General features: G+C 46.9%; 2 protein-coding genes and 1 long non-coding RNA gene across 4 annotated transcripts in view; all 3 read left to right on the top strand.

The window, feature by feature from the left end:
• LOC307209153 overlaps nt 1-17911 on the top strand; it is a 60425-nt gene that overhangs the window by 8016 nt on the left and 34498 nt on the right. The window lies entirely within an intron of this gene.
• On the top strand, nt 1047-8476 carry LOC307208594 (acetylcholinesterase-like). Its single transcript, XM_079963361.1, has 4 exons — nt 1047-1192; nt 3959-5420; nt 6680-6819; nt 8153-8476. Exons 1-4 carry the CDS (start codon nt 1180-1182, stop codon nt 8191-8193), a joined length of 1656 nt encoding a protein of 551 aa, XP_079819487.1. The 5' UTR covers nt 1047-1179; the 3' UTR covers nt 8194-8476.
• LOC307208508 (cholinesterase-like) lies at nt 9335-17652 on the top strand. 2 transcript variants are annotated; one of them, XM_079963146.1, is made up of 5 exons: nt 9335-9432; nt 12541-14041; nt 14804-14949; nt 15653-15741; nt 16685-17652. In XM_079963146.1, exons 1-4 carry the CDS (start codon nt 9366-9368, stop codon nt 15721-15723), a joined length of 1785 nt encoding a protein of 594 aa, XP_079819272.1. In that variant the 5' UTR covers nt 9335-9365; the 3' UTR covers nt 15724-15741; nt 16685-17652. The 2 variants fall into 2 exon arrangements, with proteins under 2 accessions (XP_079819272.1, XP_079819273.1); XM_079963147.1 differs by lacking the exon at nt 9335-9432 and adding an exon at nt 10388-10540.

The following is a 17911-nucleotide window of genomic DNA, read 5'->3' as shown; positions in this document are numbered from 1 at the left end:
GTCCCCCGGAAAAGGATGTTGCAATTCGATTGCTGTTGGAGAACTCCGACTATTGGAGCCAGGGCCCTCCAGATGTTAACGTTGTAAACATTGGACCAGAGAAGTTGCAAAGCAACTTCAAAAGATGTACAGAAACACCCCCCCCCCAATAGGCCACTTGTCCCTTACCGTCAAGCAAGCTCCATACCTAAGGACCCCATACCAAACTCCGATGTGTTTTGAGGAATGCACTCTGTGCTCAGTGTTGTTGTTGTTTAGTGGTTTAGTCGTGTCTGACTCTTTGTGACCCCCTGGACCAGAGCACGCCAGGCACTCCTGTCTTCCACTGCCTCCCGCAGTTTGGTCAAACTCATGTTCGTAGCTCTGAAAACACTGTCCAACCATCTGGTCCTCTGTCGTCCCCTTCTCCTTGTGCCCTTCATCTTTCCCAACATCAGGGTCTTTTCCAGGGAGTCTTCTCTTCTCGTGAGGTGGCCAAAGTATTGGAGCCTCAGCTTCAGGATCTGTCCTTCCAGTGAGCACTCAGGGCTGATTTCCTTCAGAATGGAGAGGTTTGATCTTCTTGCAGTCCATGGGACTCTCAAGAGTCTCCTCCAGCACCATAATTCAAAAGCATCAATTCTTCAGCGATCAGCCTTCTTTATGGTCCAGCTCTCACTTCCATACATCACTACTGGGAAAAGCATAGCTTTGACTATACGGGCCTTTGTGCTCAGTGTTAGCAGCCTAATCATGGGGCAATTATCATATATTTAAAGCACATTGTTTTTCCCAAAGAATCCTGGGAACTGTAGTTTTCTAAGGGTGCTGGGAATTGTAGCTGCGTGAGATCCCCAGGATTCTTTGGGGGAAATGATGTGCTCTCGGCGTGCCATGTGCATGCAGCGATCATAGGTCAGATGAAGATCTTTCATCTCAAGATATTGCCAGGGACTTTAATCAGAGGTGGTGCATGTTTCCCTAAGCTTTTGACCTTCGTTCTGGGGTTCCACTGGGGCACAACTGATATGGTATCTCCACAGAGATATGCCATCTGGCTAAAAGGCAAAGAGACACCAGGATCATAACCACAGACTCCCCGGTTGTTCCCGAGTCAACAGTAGCTGACCTGTTGCTAATCCAGCTGCTTCCAAACCGAACTGGGAATTTGGTTCAGAACCACAAACCCACAACTTCATCATGGCTCAAAGAGGTGAGTTTCTGCTCTGCTCCACCACCCAAGGAAGGGTTAAATGCTGAGGGCCAAACAAGGGAGGTGATGATGGAGATTCATGACTGGATCTCCATCACTGGATCTCCTGCTTTAAAGGCTCTGTGCAGCCACTCAGTAAGTGGGGGATTCCTCATCCCTGCAATAGTTTTTCTCGCCCACTCTGGCAGCTGAAAAAAAAAGGTTATTTAGGGATTTATTTTATTTTGTTTTAATTTTTTTGGTCCTTGGGGCAAATAGCAGCTGTTTGGAGGGCAACGCCTTTCCCCAGTTCTCTCCACAACACTGTGAAGCCATTTAGGCTGGGAGACTGTGACTGGCCCAAGATCACCTAGTGAGTTTCATAGCCAGGTAGGGATTTGAACGCTGGTTTCCCAGGTCCTTGTCTGACTCTCTAACCACAACCCAACTCCGGCTCTCTACTTCAGCAGAACTTCTGAACAGAATAGATGGTTTGCATGCACCGAGAATCTGTTTTTAAAAGTTGGAGGTATCGGGGTAAGTAGGGGCAGGGAGCCAAGGCAACTGCTATCTGCTTTCAGCAGCTACAGCTGTAACTTTTGGGCAGTCCTTTAGAGGAGAGGAGGGATGCGGGTGGCGCTGTGGGTTAAACCACAGAGCCTAGGACTTGCCGATCAGAAGGTCGGTGGTTCGAATCCCCGCGACTGAGCTCCCGTTGTTCGGTCCCTGCTCCTGCCAACCTAGCATTTCGAAAGCACGTCAAAGTGCAAGTAGATAAATAGGTACCGCTCCGGTGGGAAGGTAAATGGCGTTTCCGTGCGCTGCTCTGGTTCACCAGAAGCGGCATAGTCTAGCTGGCCACATGATCTGGAAGCTGTACGCCGGCTCCCTCGGCCAATAAAGCGAGATGAGGGCCGCAACCCCAGAGTCGGCCACGACTGGACCTAATGGTCAGGGGTCCCTTTACCTTTATCTTTAGAGGAGAGGAGACCTTTACCTTTATCTTTAGAGGAGAGGAGAGACAGACAGATGCCAGCACCATCCTGAGAAAGCTCACCCTCGGTACTGCTAAACAGATGGACTTTGCTGTCACCTGCTGGCAAAAGGATTAAGTAACATTTGAGGCTACGGTACAGTCCTCATTCCAGTTAAGTGGGACTTCATAGAAACATAGACTTGTAGAATTGGAAGGGACATGAGGGTTATCTAACCCAACCCCCAGCAAAGCAGGAATCTTTTGCCGAATGTGGGGCTCGAACCAACGACTCAGATTCAGAGTCACATGCTCCACCAATCTGGCTATCCTTGTTTCATTTGGAAATATTCGTTAATTTTCTCATAGACCTTTTGCCTGCTGCCACCTCTGCATTTAAGCTCTTCATGCCTTCTTGTCTTTATGGCTCTCAGGATGCATAATCTAGTTCCTTTTCTGCTCATTGTTCTGTGTTTCCTCTTTCAAACGGCCTCCTGGCTGGTTTGTGCCTGTTGCTTTGATGCGAGTTATTTTCCTGCAATACAGTGGTACCATAGTTCTCAGTACTCAAACAAGTTGGAACCCAAACACTGCAAACCCAGAAGTAAGTGTTCTGGTTTGCGAAATTTTTGGAGGTCGAATGTGCTCCGTTTTGAGTGCCACACTTCTGTTTGGAGTGTTACGCTGGGTCTGTCTGATTTTGCTATTTATTTTGTATTTTTGTTTTTGCAGCTCTTTGTGTGTGTGTGTGTGTGTGAGAGAGAGAGAGAGAGACTGTGTGGAACCCAGTTCAGCTACTGATTGATTGTTTGCAGAACATTGTTTATTGCTTTCATTTTATGGATCAATGGTCTCCTTAGATAGTAAAATTCATGTTAAATTGCTGTTTTAGGGGTTGTTTTTGAAAGTGTGAAATGGATTAATCCATTTAGCATTACTTTCTATGGGAAAGCGCACCTTGGTTTTGGAACGCTTTGGTTTTGGAACAGACTTCTGGAATGGATTAAGTTTGAGAACCAAGGTGCCACTGTATGTTATTGTTGCTTTTCACGTCCAAATAAAAATAAAAGATTTATATGCCAACAGTGTGATGCGGCAGCTAAAAAAGCCAATGCAATTCTGGGCTGCATCAATAGGAGGATAGCATCTAGATCAAGGGAAGTAATAGTGCCACTGTATTCTGCTCTGGTCAGACCTCACCTGGAGTACTGTGTCCAGTTCTGGGCACCACAGTTCAAGAAGGACACTGACAAACTGGAACGTGTCCAGAGGAGGGCAACCAAAATGGTCAAAGGCCTGGAAACGATGCCTTATGAGGAACGGCTAAGGGAGCTGGGCATGTTTAGCCTGGAGAAGAGGAGGTTAAGGGGTGATATGATAGCCATGTTCAAATATATAAAAGGATGTCACATAGAGGAGGGAGAAAAGTTGTTTTCTGCTGCTCCAGAGAAGCGGACACGGAGCAATGGTTCCAAACTACAAGAAAAAAGATTCCACCTAAACATTAGGAAGAACTTCCTGACAGTAAGAGCTGTTTGACAGTGGAATTTGCTGCCAAGGAGTGTGGTGGAGTCTCCTTCTTTGGAGGTCTTTAAGCAGAGGCTTGACAACCATATGTCAGGAGTGCTCTGATGGTGTTTCCTGCTTGGCAGGGGGTTGGACTCGATGGCCCTTGTGGTCTCTTCCAACTCTATGATTCTATGATTCTATTCTATATACTCCTTACTAGAACAAAAGGCCTCTGAGCTGTTAACAATAAACACTCTAAAGCAGTCATTAAAAAAAAAGTTACATAAAAAACTAATTCCTTTCAGTTGCCATGATGTTGTGCCGAGTATTTTCATGCCTGTTCCTGCTGGGCCTCAGTTCCGCCTCTGAGGAAGATGTTCTGGTGATCACAAGCAGCGGTCCAATCCGTGGCAAACGCCTCATGACAGATTCTGGCGCGGTGACAGCTTTCTTGGGAATCCCCTATGCTGAACCTCCTGTGGGGAAGCTGCGTTTTCAAAAACCCCGTCCTCACCAGCCTTGGAACCACACCCTGAGCGCCACCAGCTTTGGCAATACCTGCCACCAAGGGGGTATAGAACTTCCCGGCTATCGTGCGGAACAAAACTCGGAATCCACCCTCTCTGAAGACTGCCTCTTCCTCAATGTCTGGGTGCCTCATCCCCGACCCTCTGCGCCAGCTTCTGCCTTCGTCTGGATCCATGGAGGGGGTTTTCTCAATGGGTCTGGCTCCATCGATAGGAGCTTCCTAGCTGCCACTGAGAATATCATCGTGGCTTCTATGAACTACCGCCTAGGTGCCTTGGGATTCCTCTCGCTACCCCCAGAGGCTCCGGGGAACGCTGGTTTGTGGGACCAACATCTGGCGTTGAGTTGGCTGAGGGAAAACATGGCCGCCTTTGGAGGGGATCCAACCCGGCTCACCCTGGGCGGTCAGAGTGCCGGGGCCGCCTCAGTTGGTTTCCACCTTCTCTCGCCGGCGAGTCAGGCTCTATTTGACCAGGCCACTTTACAAAGCGGCGCTGCCATTTCCCCCTGGGCTTGGGTGAGGCCTGAGGAGGCTGCAAACAGAGGGCGAACCCTGGGCCGGATTTTGGGCTGCGCCGAGGGTGATGACAGGGCTGTGGTACGATGCCTGCGGAAGAAAGACCCAGGGGAGATGATGAAGGACTTGCCTATCCTCAGTCATAAAACTTTGTTGGGTCTCCCTTTCGTGCCCACGACCGATGGGGAATTCCTTCCGGATGCCCCTTCTAAACTTCTGGAAGCTGGGCAATTCTTGGACAAACCCATCCTGACCGGCTTCACCCGTGATGAAGGCACCATCTTCCTCCCAGGAAATGCCCCTGGTTTCAGCCTATACAACGACAGCCTGATTAACTACGAGCAACTCTTGGAGGGCCTCCGTCTGATGGTCCCAGAGGCACCTGAGGTGATCATCAAAGCCGCAGCAACCATCTACACTCAGGAGGAGCAGGGGGAAGAACGATATCGAAACGCCTTGATCAAAGCTTCTGGAGACTACTTATTCTTGTGCCCCGTGGCTGTGGTGGCCACCCGTGTGGCAGAAGCCCAAAGCCTGGCATTTGCCTACTCCTTCACTCACCAGCCCTCTTTTGTAACCGTCTCCGACTGGGTTGGAGTGCCCCATTGCTCTGAGCTGCCCTTTCTGTTTGGTGACCCACTGTCTACGTCGGGATACACAGGGGCTGAGAGGACTCTGAGCCAAAGGGTTATGAGCTACTGGGGACAGTTTATAAGGACCGGGTAAGTGATCCCTCCAGTCTTTAGCACCGCCAACAGAAGAGCTGGTCCTTGTTCTCTTTGAATACCAAGCTCCCCATTTGGGCACTCTTCCTCTTCCCCATTTTGAGAACAAGACTTTGTACGCACTGAACATTCAAAGCACCCCCCCAAGGAATCCTGGGAACCGCAGATTACTCTTCACTTAAGCTCCAATTCTCAGCACCCTGAACAAACTAGAGTTCCCAGGATTCTTTGGGGTTGGGGAGGAGATGTGCTCTAAATGTAGAGTGTGCATGCAGCCCAAATTTCTTGGCTTTGCTTATCATAACCAGTGATTGCCTGAATTGGCAGAACAGCAACAATTGTTGCTTCCCCCTCCCCACATTTTATATGCCACTTTTCCAGGCAAAGCTTACCCAAAGTGGCTTACAAAAGTAAAGAAGTGGGGGGGGGGGAATCAGCATTTCTTCTAAAAACAGAAAATAAGGAGGAAGGAAGGGTCATCGTTTTATTTATGTATTTTTGAAAAAGCTCTGAGCTTACTATTGTGAGTTGTTGTATTGAGAGTATTGCAGGATCGTAAACGGGTTTGGTTATGTTCTTCAAAACACCCCATGTTATCTTATCAAGGCCAGGAAAAGCAAACTGGCAAAAAGTTAAACATGGCCTTGCTTTTGAGCAGCAGTGCATGTTGATTTAGATGGTGGCGTTCAGTTTCCTTGAGTGAAGGTCAGCGGTGACTGTGGCGTTTTTAGGATAAACCTGTATAACCCGAGCACGAGATGGAGGGGCTTGCAGCATTCACCCCTCAATAGATCATGCTTCTCCATTCTTCGCAGGCACAGAGCAAACACGACTTGGTGGTGGACTCTAGAAACATATAAAAAACGCTGTTTAAATACCTTTTTTAAAAGGCGTCTTGAAAAATATATGGCATTTGCCTAAAGCTCACCATTGCCATCTAGTGGCACATTTGTATAATGTGCTTAAAACACACTTAAAACGTTATATTTGCAGCTGTGTAGCTGAGTCCTGTGTCTACAGCTTCCAGCCTGCTTCCAACCTGCTGAAACACGACTCTGGCTACTGTCATCCTACCCGGCAGCTGAGTGACAGGGGGTTGAGGAAAGACCCGCCCATTTGCACTTTGTCACAGAGCAACTTCCATGGTTGTGCTGATTGTGGCACTTAACTAGTGGAATTTTATTACATTTCTGCACTTGATTTTTATCTCATTCTTATTCCTTTTACTGACTGGCGACGTTTGCATCCCCTCACAGGTCTCCTGATGATGGAGCATGGCCTGTCTACACAGGAGAGAATTTCTTCCGCATTACCACAGAGCCAGCTCAGGCCGAGGAGGTGTCGCCCACCCATTACTGTGGCTTCTGGGTGTGGCTAGCCACGGAAGGATTTAAGGGTCAGGAAGAGCACGGTTTCAGGCTGGCAGGTGGGGGGAGTTGGAAGACAGTGACATAGCGTGGGGGGTGCAGGGGGGGCTGGCCGCACCGGGCGCAACATCTGGGGGTTAGGGTTAGGGGGCGCAAATCCACGGCTTAGGGGGCGCAAATTACTTGCCTTGCCCCGGGTGCTGACAACCCACGCTACGCCGCTGTTGGAAGATACCACAGTCCAGTCATATAACCCTCCTGTTCAATGTAATTTGGGAGCATCTGTCTGTGACACTGTCTTGCCCCGCCCATGCCAGCTGGTCACTTGATGGGTACCAGCACACTCTGTGATAATGTGACCACGTGTTGGGTGCATGTGCTGCTTTGGGGTGCTGTACACATGGCCTCATCCATATGCCACCCCTGTCTTATTTGCCGATCTAAAGCGTATTCTTCTGGAAAAGTTATAATCTGTTTTATGCTGAGGATGCGCTTCCAAGCACAACAAGTGTTGGTGCTGACCTTTAAAGCCCTCAACGACCTCAGCCCAGTATACTTGAAGGAGCATATCCACCCCCATCGTTCAGCCCAAACACTGAGGTCCAGCTCCGAGGGCCTTCTGGCAGTTCCCTCATTGAGAGAACTGAGGTTACAGGGAACCAGACAGAGGGCCTTCTTGGTAGTAGTGCCCACCATATGAAATGCTATCCCAGCAGATGTCAAGGAAATAAACAACTATTTGACTTTTAGAAGACACCTGAAGGCATCCCTGTTCAGGGAAGTTTTTGATGGTTGATGTTTTATTGTGTTTTTAATATTTTTCTGGGAGCCGCCCAGAGTGGCTGGGGCAACCCAGTCAGATGGGCAGCATATAAATATCATCATCATTTCTGCCTGCCTGCATATGCAGACGGTGCTTTCTAAGGTCACCTCCTATTGGGGCAGACTTCCTGACATTGTAGGTCTATGTACACAGCCTAAGACAACCCTCTAGTCCTCCAAGCAGAGAGGTCAGAAAGGGGTTTTCACCAGACGCAAGAAACCTGTTAGTGTTGTTAAGCTTCCAAGGGGAGGGTGTGTGTCCATAACTAAGGTGCCACCACAGAAAAGGCTCTCATTTTCATCCCTGCAGAATGAGCAACACTCATTGGTGGAGGCACAAGCGGAGCCCGCCCCCTCCTATCAATATCAGGGCACAGATGGTTGGTATGGGGAGAGGTGCCCCACAATTTCCCATTCGTTTCAGAATGGTTCTATATCAGGAATAATTGACCCTGCAATGCAAGTGGGAATGCGATTTGCAACCCCAGCATTTTTCCTACTGCAGCTTCCTTTACCCAAACATGCCTTCCTGTTTTCCAGACTCTGAGCTGATGGATGAAGAAAGTGACTCTGATTGGTAAAAGTATCTGGAAATGGATGATGTAGATTTCACTTTAAAATGCAACTATCCTCGTTCTTCAGCTATCCCGAATCTCAGCCAAGCAATGTGGATTCATGCAGGTCGATTTTACTTTGTGTGTGAATATCTTGAGGATCTCACTTTTCAAAGAAAAACGAGAGCGAAAGAAGTGTTTTCAGATGCATTCAGTCATTAACAACAGCTTTAAAATATGATTTTTACTCTTTGCTCTAAGATTCCAGAGCCACAAACAAATAAAAGAAGCCAGCAGCAACTTTTGAGAACTTTTGGAGTCTGGTGATTATTTCCTTTTTTATTATACCTCCACCAACAATTTTTCGAGTTAAAAAGGGGGGGAAAGTAAATTGCGAAGTAAAGTTACAATTCCTGCACCTGCTCTTCCTGTTTCTCGGTTCCTCTTTCAGACAGACCCTCCGAAACAAACAATCCTCTGTTTACAGGCCACATCTTCACTCCAATTCATGCAGGGGTTTCTCCTGCCCTTCACTCACTCTCTGGAAATACTTCTGCCTCTTGCTTCCCTGTTCCTCAGCTTGGATTGCCTCCTGCTCTCTGCTGGGGGACTCTCCCTCTTGCTTCGCATGGCGCCTTTTGATCATTCAGCCAATCAGGGCTGTGTCAGAATTCTTCTTGCACCCAGGCACTCCCTGGTCCCCCCCCCTGAGCAATTCCTGCCAAGCCTCCCTCAGCTGCTTCTCTCTCTTGAATCAGATATAACCCTAATTCCTCCCATCAATTCTCACTGTGTGCCATGGAGTTACCAGAAGTGAGGCTTCCTGAAGCTCCATCATTGCCTTTCCCAGATACATAGAATCATGGAATTGCAGAGGATCACCTTAGTCCCACCCCCCGCAATGCAGGAATACGCAATTGTCCCATGCGGGGATCGAACCTGCGACCTTGGCGTTATCAGCACCACGCTCTAACCAACTGAGCTATCCAATGGATAGCAGGGCAGCAGCATTTATTTACCCAGGTCTCATTGCTTCTTTTTCTTAAAAGTGAGAGTGTAAGTACAAATAAACTTGTGACACACTTGGTGGAAGGCCAGCAAGCCCAGGGGCCATAAGCCAATTGCTTGCTTTAATGTTACTTAACATTAAAGCCAATAGGAACGGTGGAATAAAAATATTTAAAGTAAAGAACCAAAATATGTTCAGGAACCCTTCTCTTCTGAGCGCTGTGAGGTTGCAGATCTTCCTTCAAACTCCACATCAAAGTAAGTCTCTGTTTCCCAATGCCTTTGATCCCAGCACTGGACTTCCACCTTGTCAGTACAAGGCTGCGAATCCTGGAGAATCAAGGCTATTTTGGGCTGCTGGTGCTGTGAAGCCCTCCATCGTAGGCTCAGGTTGCGTCCCTTCCAACTCTCCAGTTCTATGATTCTAAGATTCTAATGATACGGTAGTAGCTCGGGTTACAGACGCTTCAGGTGACAGATGCTTTGGGTTACAAACTCCGCTAACCAGGAAGTGGTTGCTCCAGGTTAAGAACTTTGCCCCAGGATAAGAACAGAAATTGCACGCCAGCGGTGCAGCGGCAGCAGGAGGCCCCATTAGCGAAAGCGCGCTTCAGGTTATGAACCATTTCAGGTTAAGAACGGACCTCTGGAACGAATTAAGTTCTTAACCACTGTACATGTAAATAAACCATACATCCTAAAGACACCACAGTCTCTGCTTGACCTCATTTCTGAAAGGAAACACAAACTCTGGGTCGGTGCCTGAAACCCCTGGAATCTTGCACTGCTTCAAGAGTGGGGTGGCATGCAACAATATGTAAAATAAATTAAGACACACTCTTATGAACACACAAGTCTTCCAGATCAAGCCCCAGGCCCATCTAGTCCAGCATCCTGTTGTCACTGTGGCCAATCAGATGCCCCGAAGTAGGAGTTGAGCACAATAATGCTCTCCCCACCTGGTATTCAGAGTCCCACTGCCCCCATTAGCGTGTGTATGTGGGGGACAGCATAGTCACCATTCCCCTGATAGCCTTAGACAGGGACTCTTCTTCTCCCAAAGCCACAAGGTTGCATATCAAGGATTGGGAATCTGTTCTATCACTCCATAGCAAAGCCAAGCCTCGATTTCCCCATATGCTTGATCTAAGACATGAACTTCCACTTTGTCAATCTATAGCATCCTCCCACTCTTTGGACAGAGCCCAAGAGGTCAATGCTCTTTTCAGTTAGCACAGTTACCCTCTGTCGTTGCTGGTTGTTTGTGAACATTGCAGGGAACACACTGGTCCCTTCTGCAATTTGTTCTCCCCTTTGGCCTGAGCTGGGATCAGGAGTGGAAAACAACTCACGAAGGAGACGGGAGGTGAGTCCTTACAATTAGGAAAACCCATTTGCTTTCGAAGAATTGATTTGGATTTAGACTTCCTAGGTCTGCATGCATCTAATTCTGAAACAATGTCAATGGTTGCCTGTTCAAGTCTATTGCAGGAATCTATGCAATTCCTGTATTTAAGGCAACCCTGGCTGATCTTTTCCTTGGACTGCTATTTTTCTGAACTACAACAGCTACACATAGCTTTAACCCAAGCCTTTGGGGTGTGGGTGTGAGAAAGAGGGGAAAGAGGGATGTGATGCCCATTCTGTCATTTAGGACCCAGAGGTCCTCCCCTCTTTGCAGGTTTTCCAAAGGTCTAGTGACCTGGTCTTGAATTATTTTGCTTCAGGTGGGTTATTTAGGTTGCACTCCCAATCACACTTAGTAGGAAGGAAGTGTCATCAATCCCAGAAGATCGTACTTCTGAATAGGGATGGTGAGTCTGTCCATATCAGTCTCTCTCTGGTTCTCATTTTTCCAACCATAAATTCAGCTCTCCACATTTTGCATCCATTTGCATTTATAAAGACATTGCCATGGAAATTAAGTAGCAGCATGGTAAGAATTTCTCATTATATATATATATATATATATATATCTTAGTGAAAAATAGCATAAAAATGCATTATATTAGGCAAATTGTTTCCCCCAAAAAATGCTAATCAGTCAAAACTGCATATATATATATATATATATATATATATATATATATATGCAGTTTTGACTGATTAGCATTTTTTGGGGGAAACAATTTGCCTAATATAATGCATTTTTATGCTATTTTTCACTAAGATCCTCACTCTTCCTTCCACTTTCCATTAATACAGCCATTTATGTAAGCATTGTTGGGTTAGATAACTATCACAAAATTCAGACACAAAATTCAGAATAGCTGTGTTTCAACTTTAAATGCATACTGGATAGACAGAATTTCTCCTCCATTCCTAAGAAATGGGTCCCAACAACATCCCTGTGATATGGCAAAGGCTGCAATCCTAACCATGTCTAGTCAGGAGTAAGTCCTATTGAATTAATGTGGCTTATGCACAGGTACAGCTTTCATCTATGTATGTTTACTCAAAAGTCCAGCTGAGTTTCCGGGGGCATTTTGCCATCAGACAGCCTAGTATGTCCCTGTGACATAAGTCCTGGATGAAAAATGTTAATGAAGGCTCTCTATTACCTATCCACCATCAGCCTCTGTTTCTGGAAAGAGCCTTGTTCTGGAAAAAGAATTGTTGCTTTAAGAAACATTGGGAACACTGGAGAAAGCAAAACAGCAACTGCATCAAGGGAACACACAGAGTCAAAACTCAAACTTGTGGATAGATGTACAAGGCAATCCCTGTGCATGCTTACTCAGAGATAAGTTTCACTGCGTTCAATGGAGCTTTTATCAATATAAACAAGTTATATTAAGAGTTATGGGATCCAAAGGACATTTCCAAAAGGGGAGTTGAAACCTTGCAATATTCATTGGTCTCTTGATCTGCAGTGAAAGGATTAAATTAATGACCGCCACCTGATGCACTTCCAAGCATATTTGCATCCCTGCTGCAATTTAGGGGGGGAAATAGGAACATCGACATACATAAAGAATGTAGAAATGGGTGGTTAAATTTCATTCCTAGACAGAAAAATGGACTATAGGGCAGGAAATGGCTAGAGTAACTGGTCTCTCCCAAACCTCCTGAATAGCTGAGCATTGGAACACATGAACCTGGAGAAAATGTGTTAAATTTGTTTGATTTGCCACCTTTCTAACAATGTAAACGGAGCCCAGGTGCAGAGTCAGCCCAGGTTGCTAAGTGAGGGAGCTCATGGCTTGTTTGCAGAAGTCATCCAAGGTCCATGATCTGTGTTGCCCTTGTGGGACCTTGGGGAAGAACCGCAGAGCAGGGCTTGATGTGAGCAGGCCAGAGCAGCGGATCATTGAGAGAGAAATGACCTGCCTTTTATTGAATGTAACTTTTAAAATCTCCTTCTAGCTGCTGCAATGCCTGGTATCCTCTCTTCACTCCCCTACATCTACATTCTCCTCCTCTTTTCACCTGCCTCTGGCTCTGCCCCTGGCGATGACACCGTGGTGGTCACCAAAAGTGGCCCCATCAAGGGCAAGCATGTTCCAGCTGGCTCCGGCTCTGTGACGGCTTACCTGGGTATCCCCTATGCTGAGCCCCCGGTGGGGAAATTGCGTTTCCAGAAGGCCCTTCCACATCAGCCATGGAGCCAAGTCTTGGAAGCCACCAGCTATGGCAACTCTTGCCACCAGTCTATTTTTTCTGGCATCCCTGATGCAGACGTGTGGGCACCCAATACGCCACTGTCAGAAGACTGCCTCTTTCTCAACATCTGGGTTCCCCACCCGCGTCCCTCTACACCAACCCCTGTCCTTGTTTTCATTCACGGAGGGGGATTTTTCACTGGGACATCTTCCCTGGACATGTACAAAGGGGAATCCTTAGCCTCTACCGAGAGAGTGATAGTTGTCAACCTGAATTATCGCCTGGGAATGCTAGGCTTCCTCTCCATGCCACCAGCAGCTCCAGGAAATTTGGGCTTGCTAGACCAACAGCTGGCTCTGAGATGGGTCAATGAGAATGCCGCCGCCTTTGGAGGAGATCCGACTCGGGTGACCATATTTGGCCACAGCGCTGGAGCAGCAGCAGTGGGTTTCCACCTCCTTTCACCAGGCAGCCAGCCCCTTTTTGCCCAAGCTGTGATTCAGAGTGGATCTCCCAGTGCCATCTGGGCTTGGGGGAGTCCTGAGGAAGCCAAGCAAAAATCCCTCGCTATTGCCCAGCTGGTGGGCTGTGCTGATGGCGATGACAGCGCTGTGATGAGCTGCCTACAGGCGAAAAATGCCACAGAATTCTCTCCACAGGAAATGCTCCTCTTTGAGAAAGGCAAATATCTTATCGATCTTCCTGTGATACCAACAACAGATGGAGATTTCCTGCCTCATGACCCTCAGAAGCTTCTGGAGCCTGGGCACATCAAACTCAAGCCAGTTCTCATTGGTTTTACCTCTGACGAAGGGAACACCTTTATGCCTTTTAGTTTTCCTGGCATTGAGCGCCACCAGTTCACTCACGAGCTACTTCTGAAAGGGATACGGATGGCAATACGAAATGCAACGGAAGAAGTTGCCCAGGCTGTGGCACTGGAGTACAGCAAGGAAGGCCAGGATCCAGTTCAGTACCACAGGGCCTTGTCACAGTCCTTTCGCGATTACTTCTTTTCGTGCCCAATGGATGAATTCTCTAAGAAGCTGGAAGAAGTTGGGAGCCCTGTGTACGCTTACTACTTCAAGCACCACACCTCAGGCTCTTTTTGGCCTGAGTGGGTTGGGGCACCCCATGATGCTGAGCTGCCTTACTTGTTTGGAACTCTCGAGAAAGCTTTGGCCGCCAATCAAACTTACACAGAAGCTGAGGCTGATCTGAGCCGCAGGGTCATGCGATACTGGGCAGAGTTTTCCAGAAGTGGGTAAGGCACTACCTTTTCCTCGCTTGCCCTTCACCTTTATACAGAAGGCAAGCCCTTTCAACCCTTAAAGCTGTGGGATGTAAAACACAGGAGCAGTCAATGACAACATTCCTAGAGTGTACATGTTAGAACATGGGGAGGGATGTCTGTCCAGCAAGCAGGTAAACTTCCTGGGGACGGACTTCCTCCCCATGTGACCAGAGGTGGGTGTGGCACAGGGCAGGCAGCCATTCTCTCTCTTGTCTCTCTTGCCTCTCTCTGCCATCTTCCTTCAATGAGATGCCCTAGGAAAGGAAGCAACCCTAAGGGTCATTTAGTTCAACCCCCTGCAATGCAGGAATCTCAGCTAAAGTATCCATGACAGAGGACCACCCAACCACTGTTTAGCAACCTCCAAGGAAAGAGAGACCAGAACCTCCCAAGCAGAGGCGTTGTATGTGGTTGTGGTTGCTGGGGCAATCGCTTCAGGCACATTTTTTTTTTATTTTTTTTTTTGGGGGGAAATTCTGATCATGTCTTCTGTGGTATTAGCTAACCCTCCCGGTTTGGTGTCATCTACAAATCTGACGAGGTCCAAATGTGTTCCTGTGAATATCTGGCCTTCAGAATTCTCCAGCTCTCACTGGCTGTTTTGTTCCTCAAGTGTTTTTTTGCCTGACTGGGATATATCCCCAAACTCTGATAATGCCTTTTGCCTGGATGGAAGATGGAGAGCAGTATATTGGTGTTTAGGGCTACATATTTGTTTTACATCCTCTGCAGGAAACCAACGGGGTCAGCTGCCGGTGAGGTAGAGTGGCCGCTCTACAATGCCACACAGCAGAACTTCTTCCACCTAAGCACTGAGCCAACCCAGGTTGTGGATAGGTCACCTGTGCAACACTGCACTTTCTTCAATACACTGATAAGTGAGCTCTGTTCTTTGCCTTGCAGTATGGGTGTGAGTGGACTGCGGTGGGGGCTAAGACCTCATAAGACAAATGCTTCTAATGACTGTACTGTAACTGGCATCACCTACAGCTGAAAGGAGATGTTACTGGCCCTGGGCTTCTAGAACAGCGATTGCCAATGTGATGACCATGGGTGCAATGGCGTGGGTGCCCATGGCTGTACTCTCTACCCCTCCATCCTTTGGCCATAAGATGGTAAGTGAGGTTACCTATTGTCCTGTGAAAAGCCAAGAACTGAAGGAGGAAGCTGGAAGATTGAGACTCTTTCCCACTTCCTCTCTCACTTCTATGAGAAGAAACCAGAGCTGGGCACTCACTCCAAAATCCAGATGTGGATATATGCCTAAATAGGTCGGCGACCCTTGTTCTAGAGTCTTCAACATCTCATTTCCAGTGTGGTGTAGTGGTTAAGAGTGGTAGACTCGTAATCTGGTGAACCGGGTTCGATTCCCCACTCCTCCACATGCAGCTGCTGGGTGACCTTGCGCTGGTCACACTTCTCTGAAGTCTCTCAGCCTCACTCACCTCACAGAGTGTTTGTTGTGGGGGAGGAAGGGAAAGGAGAATGGTAGCCGCTTTGAGACTCCTTCGGGTAGTGATAAAGCAGGATATCAAATCCAAACTCTTCTTCTTCTTCTTCTTCTTCTTCCTTCTTCTACAGACAAATTGAAAGAGGATTCTGCTGCTTCACACAAGGAAGAGAACGGGAAAAAGGAATCCACAACCCAATAGAGGGCATCTCCATGAAAGGTCATTAGGACTACAGAGGAAATGTTGGAGCTGGGGAGTATAGAGAGATGAATGAATGAACAGAGAATGAATGGGTAGACAATACTGAGCAGTTGAGAGGAGGACATTTTCTCCCCTCTCTGTCATCCAGCTTAATGGTTTGCATGGCCCACAGCTAAAATGCCTTCTTCTGCAACCTGTGCCTGGAACCATGTTTTAAATGCGAACATGAACATGAACATCTGTCCATTTCCCCACATCAGGAAGGCTTTGTGCTGCAGCCCAAAGTAGACGAGTGCTTTTTCCTGTTACCCTCTTCCTCAGCTCTCCACATTTCCTCATGCTGAGATGTGGGTGGTGCTGTGGTCTAAACCACCAAGCCTCTTGGGCTTGCCGATCAGAAGGTCGGCAGTTTGAATCCCCACAACAGAGTGAGCTCCCGTTGCTCTGTCCCAGCTCCTGCCAATTTAGTAGTTCGAAAGCATGCTAGTGCAAGTAGATAAATAGGTACTGCTGTGGCGGGAAGGTAAACAGTGTTTCTGTGTGCTCTGCTTTCCGTCACGGTGTCCCGTTGTGCCAGAAGTGGTTTAGTCCTGCTGGCCATAGGATCCAGAAAAGCTTTCTGTGGACAAATGCCGGTTCCCTTGGCCTGAAAGCGGAGATGAGCGCCACACCCGATAGTCTGATTTGATAGGACTTAACCATCCAGGGGTCCTTTACCTTTGCCTTTACCATACATTTACACATCAGTTTGCAATATATATATATATATATATATATATATATATATATATATATTTAAGTGCTCATGAAAATTCATCAGTATTATAGTGCTAATTTATTCTAATACACTTTTTTTTTTGTCTGCAGTTTTGCCTAACACACACATTTTTTTGGCTAAACGCATTTCTCTCATTCATGCCTATATTGCATTCTGACCAAACCACACTCACCTTTTCAACAGGTGTTGCTTGACTCTGTGTCCCTCAAGTATAAAGCATCATTACCAAGTGACCTAGAAGACAACCTGACAAGATATTCTGGGACTTCCATGCTGATAAAGACCCACTGCTTCCTGCGATCTTAACATGCTCACAACCAATTGAAAACACACCTTTTATGTGTCTGCGAAATTTTGAACTTCTAGCAAAGTAACTGTTCTGCCGTTTTGAGAAGTGGGTTTCAATATCTTTGGCAGATGTAGATTCCTGAAACATCTAATATACATTTCCTTTTGATATTAGCAAAGTTTAAGTTACTTTTGCTTTGGTCCTGATGAGTGATAGTTTGATTCCTGTAGTTCAAAGCTAACAACTTCATTCTTCCACCTGTTCCCCCCAAATAATAATCATAATACATACCACAATGCCATGCCTCTTTCACAGTAAGATAACCTTCAGGCTTCAGGAAACAAAGATCACCAGTTTAGCCATTTCTCACGAGGGTTATATTCTTTCACCAACCAACAGAACAAAGTAAATGACATAGGAAACAGACAGGAACTTGTGGGAAAGAGACAATAGAACAAATCCATGTCGATGTTATAAGAAATTGCTCAACCCCTTTCCTCTCCTTAAGCATGCATTGGCTAAAATGAGTACAAACCCGCTCGATTTTCAATGGTTAGCTGACTTTCCAAACTCCAGTAATCAACTCTACACCCTCAAGCAACCAAAACATGCTTTGCTTCAGGACACAGATGCCCCTCTTCTTCCCTTTCTTACTTTACTTTCAGTGTCAGTTCTGTGGCAATATTGTCACACACACTTTCTGCAGACTTTTGGGAATAGTTAGGGATTCTTTTACTCTTTAAATCAAGGTGTGTTGGTGTGGCAAGAGCTGCTGCTTGCCTATAGGGTAATTTTGCTGTCTGAAGCGGCATCCATATATTCTGAAACTTTCATTTCATGCAATAAACCAGTCTTTCTTTGCTCCTCTTGTCTATGAGTTTTCTTGCGGGGAAAAGGTTAACACATATTCATGCCATAACTCTAGCAAAAAGATCCTGAAATCCTTTTGCGCTTAATATTGGGAGTCTGCATAGAAGACATGTGGTTGCAGGCAAAGGAAAACACTTCACATCCACCACCATGATGTCTGATGTCAGGTGATTAAGAGTTGGGTAGCCTCACCTACAGGGACGTGGGTGGCACTGTGGGTTAAACCACAGAGCCTAGGACTTGCCGATCAG

This window comes from Podarcis cretensis (assembly GCF_951804945.1).
Source record: "Podarcis cretensis genome assembly, chromosome: 2".
NCBI lineage: Eukaryota > Metazoa > Chordata > Lepidosauria > Squamata > Lacertidae > Podarcis > Podarcis cretensis.
The sequence above is the reverse complement of the archived record's forward strand: the minus strand, read 5'-3'. Positions and strand labels throughout refer to the sequence as shown.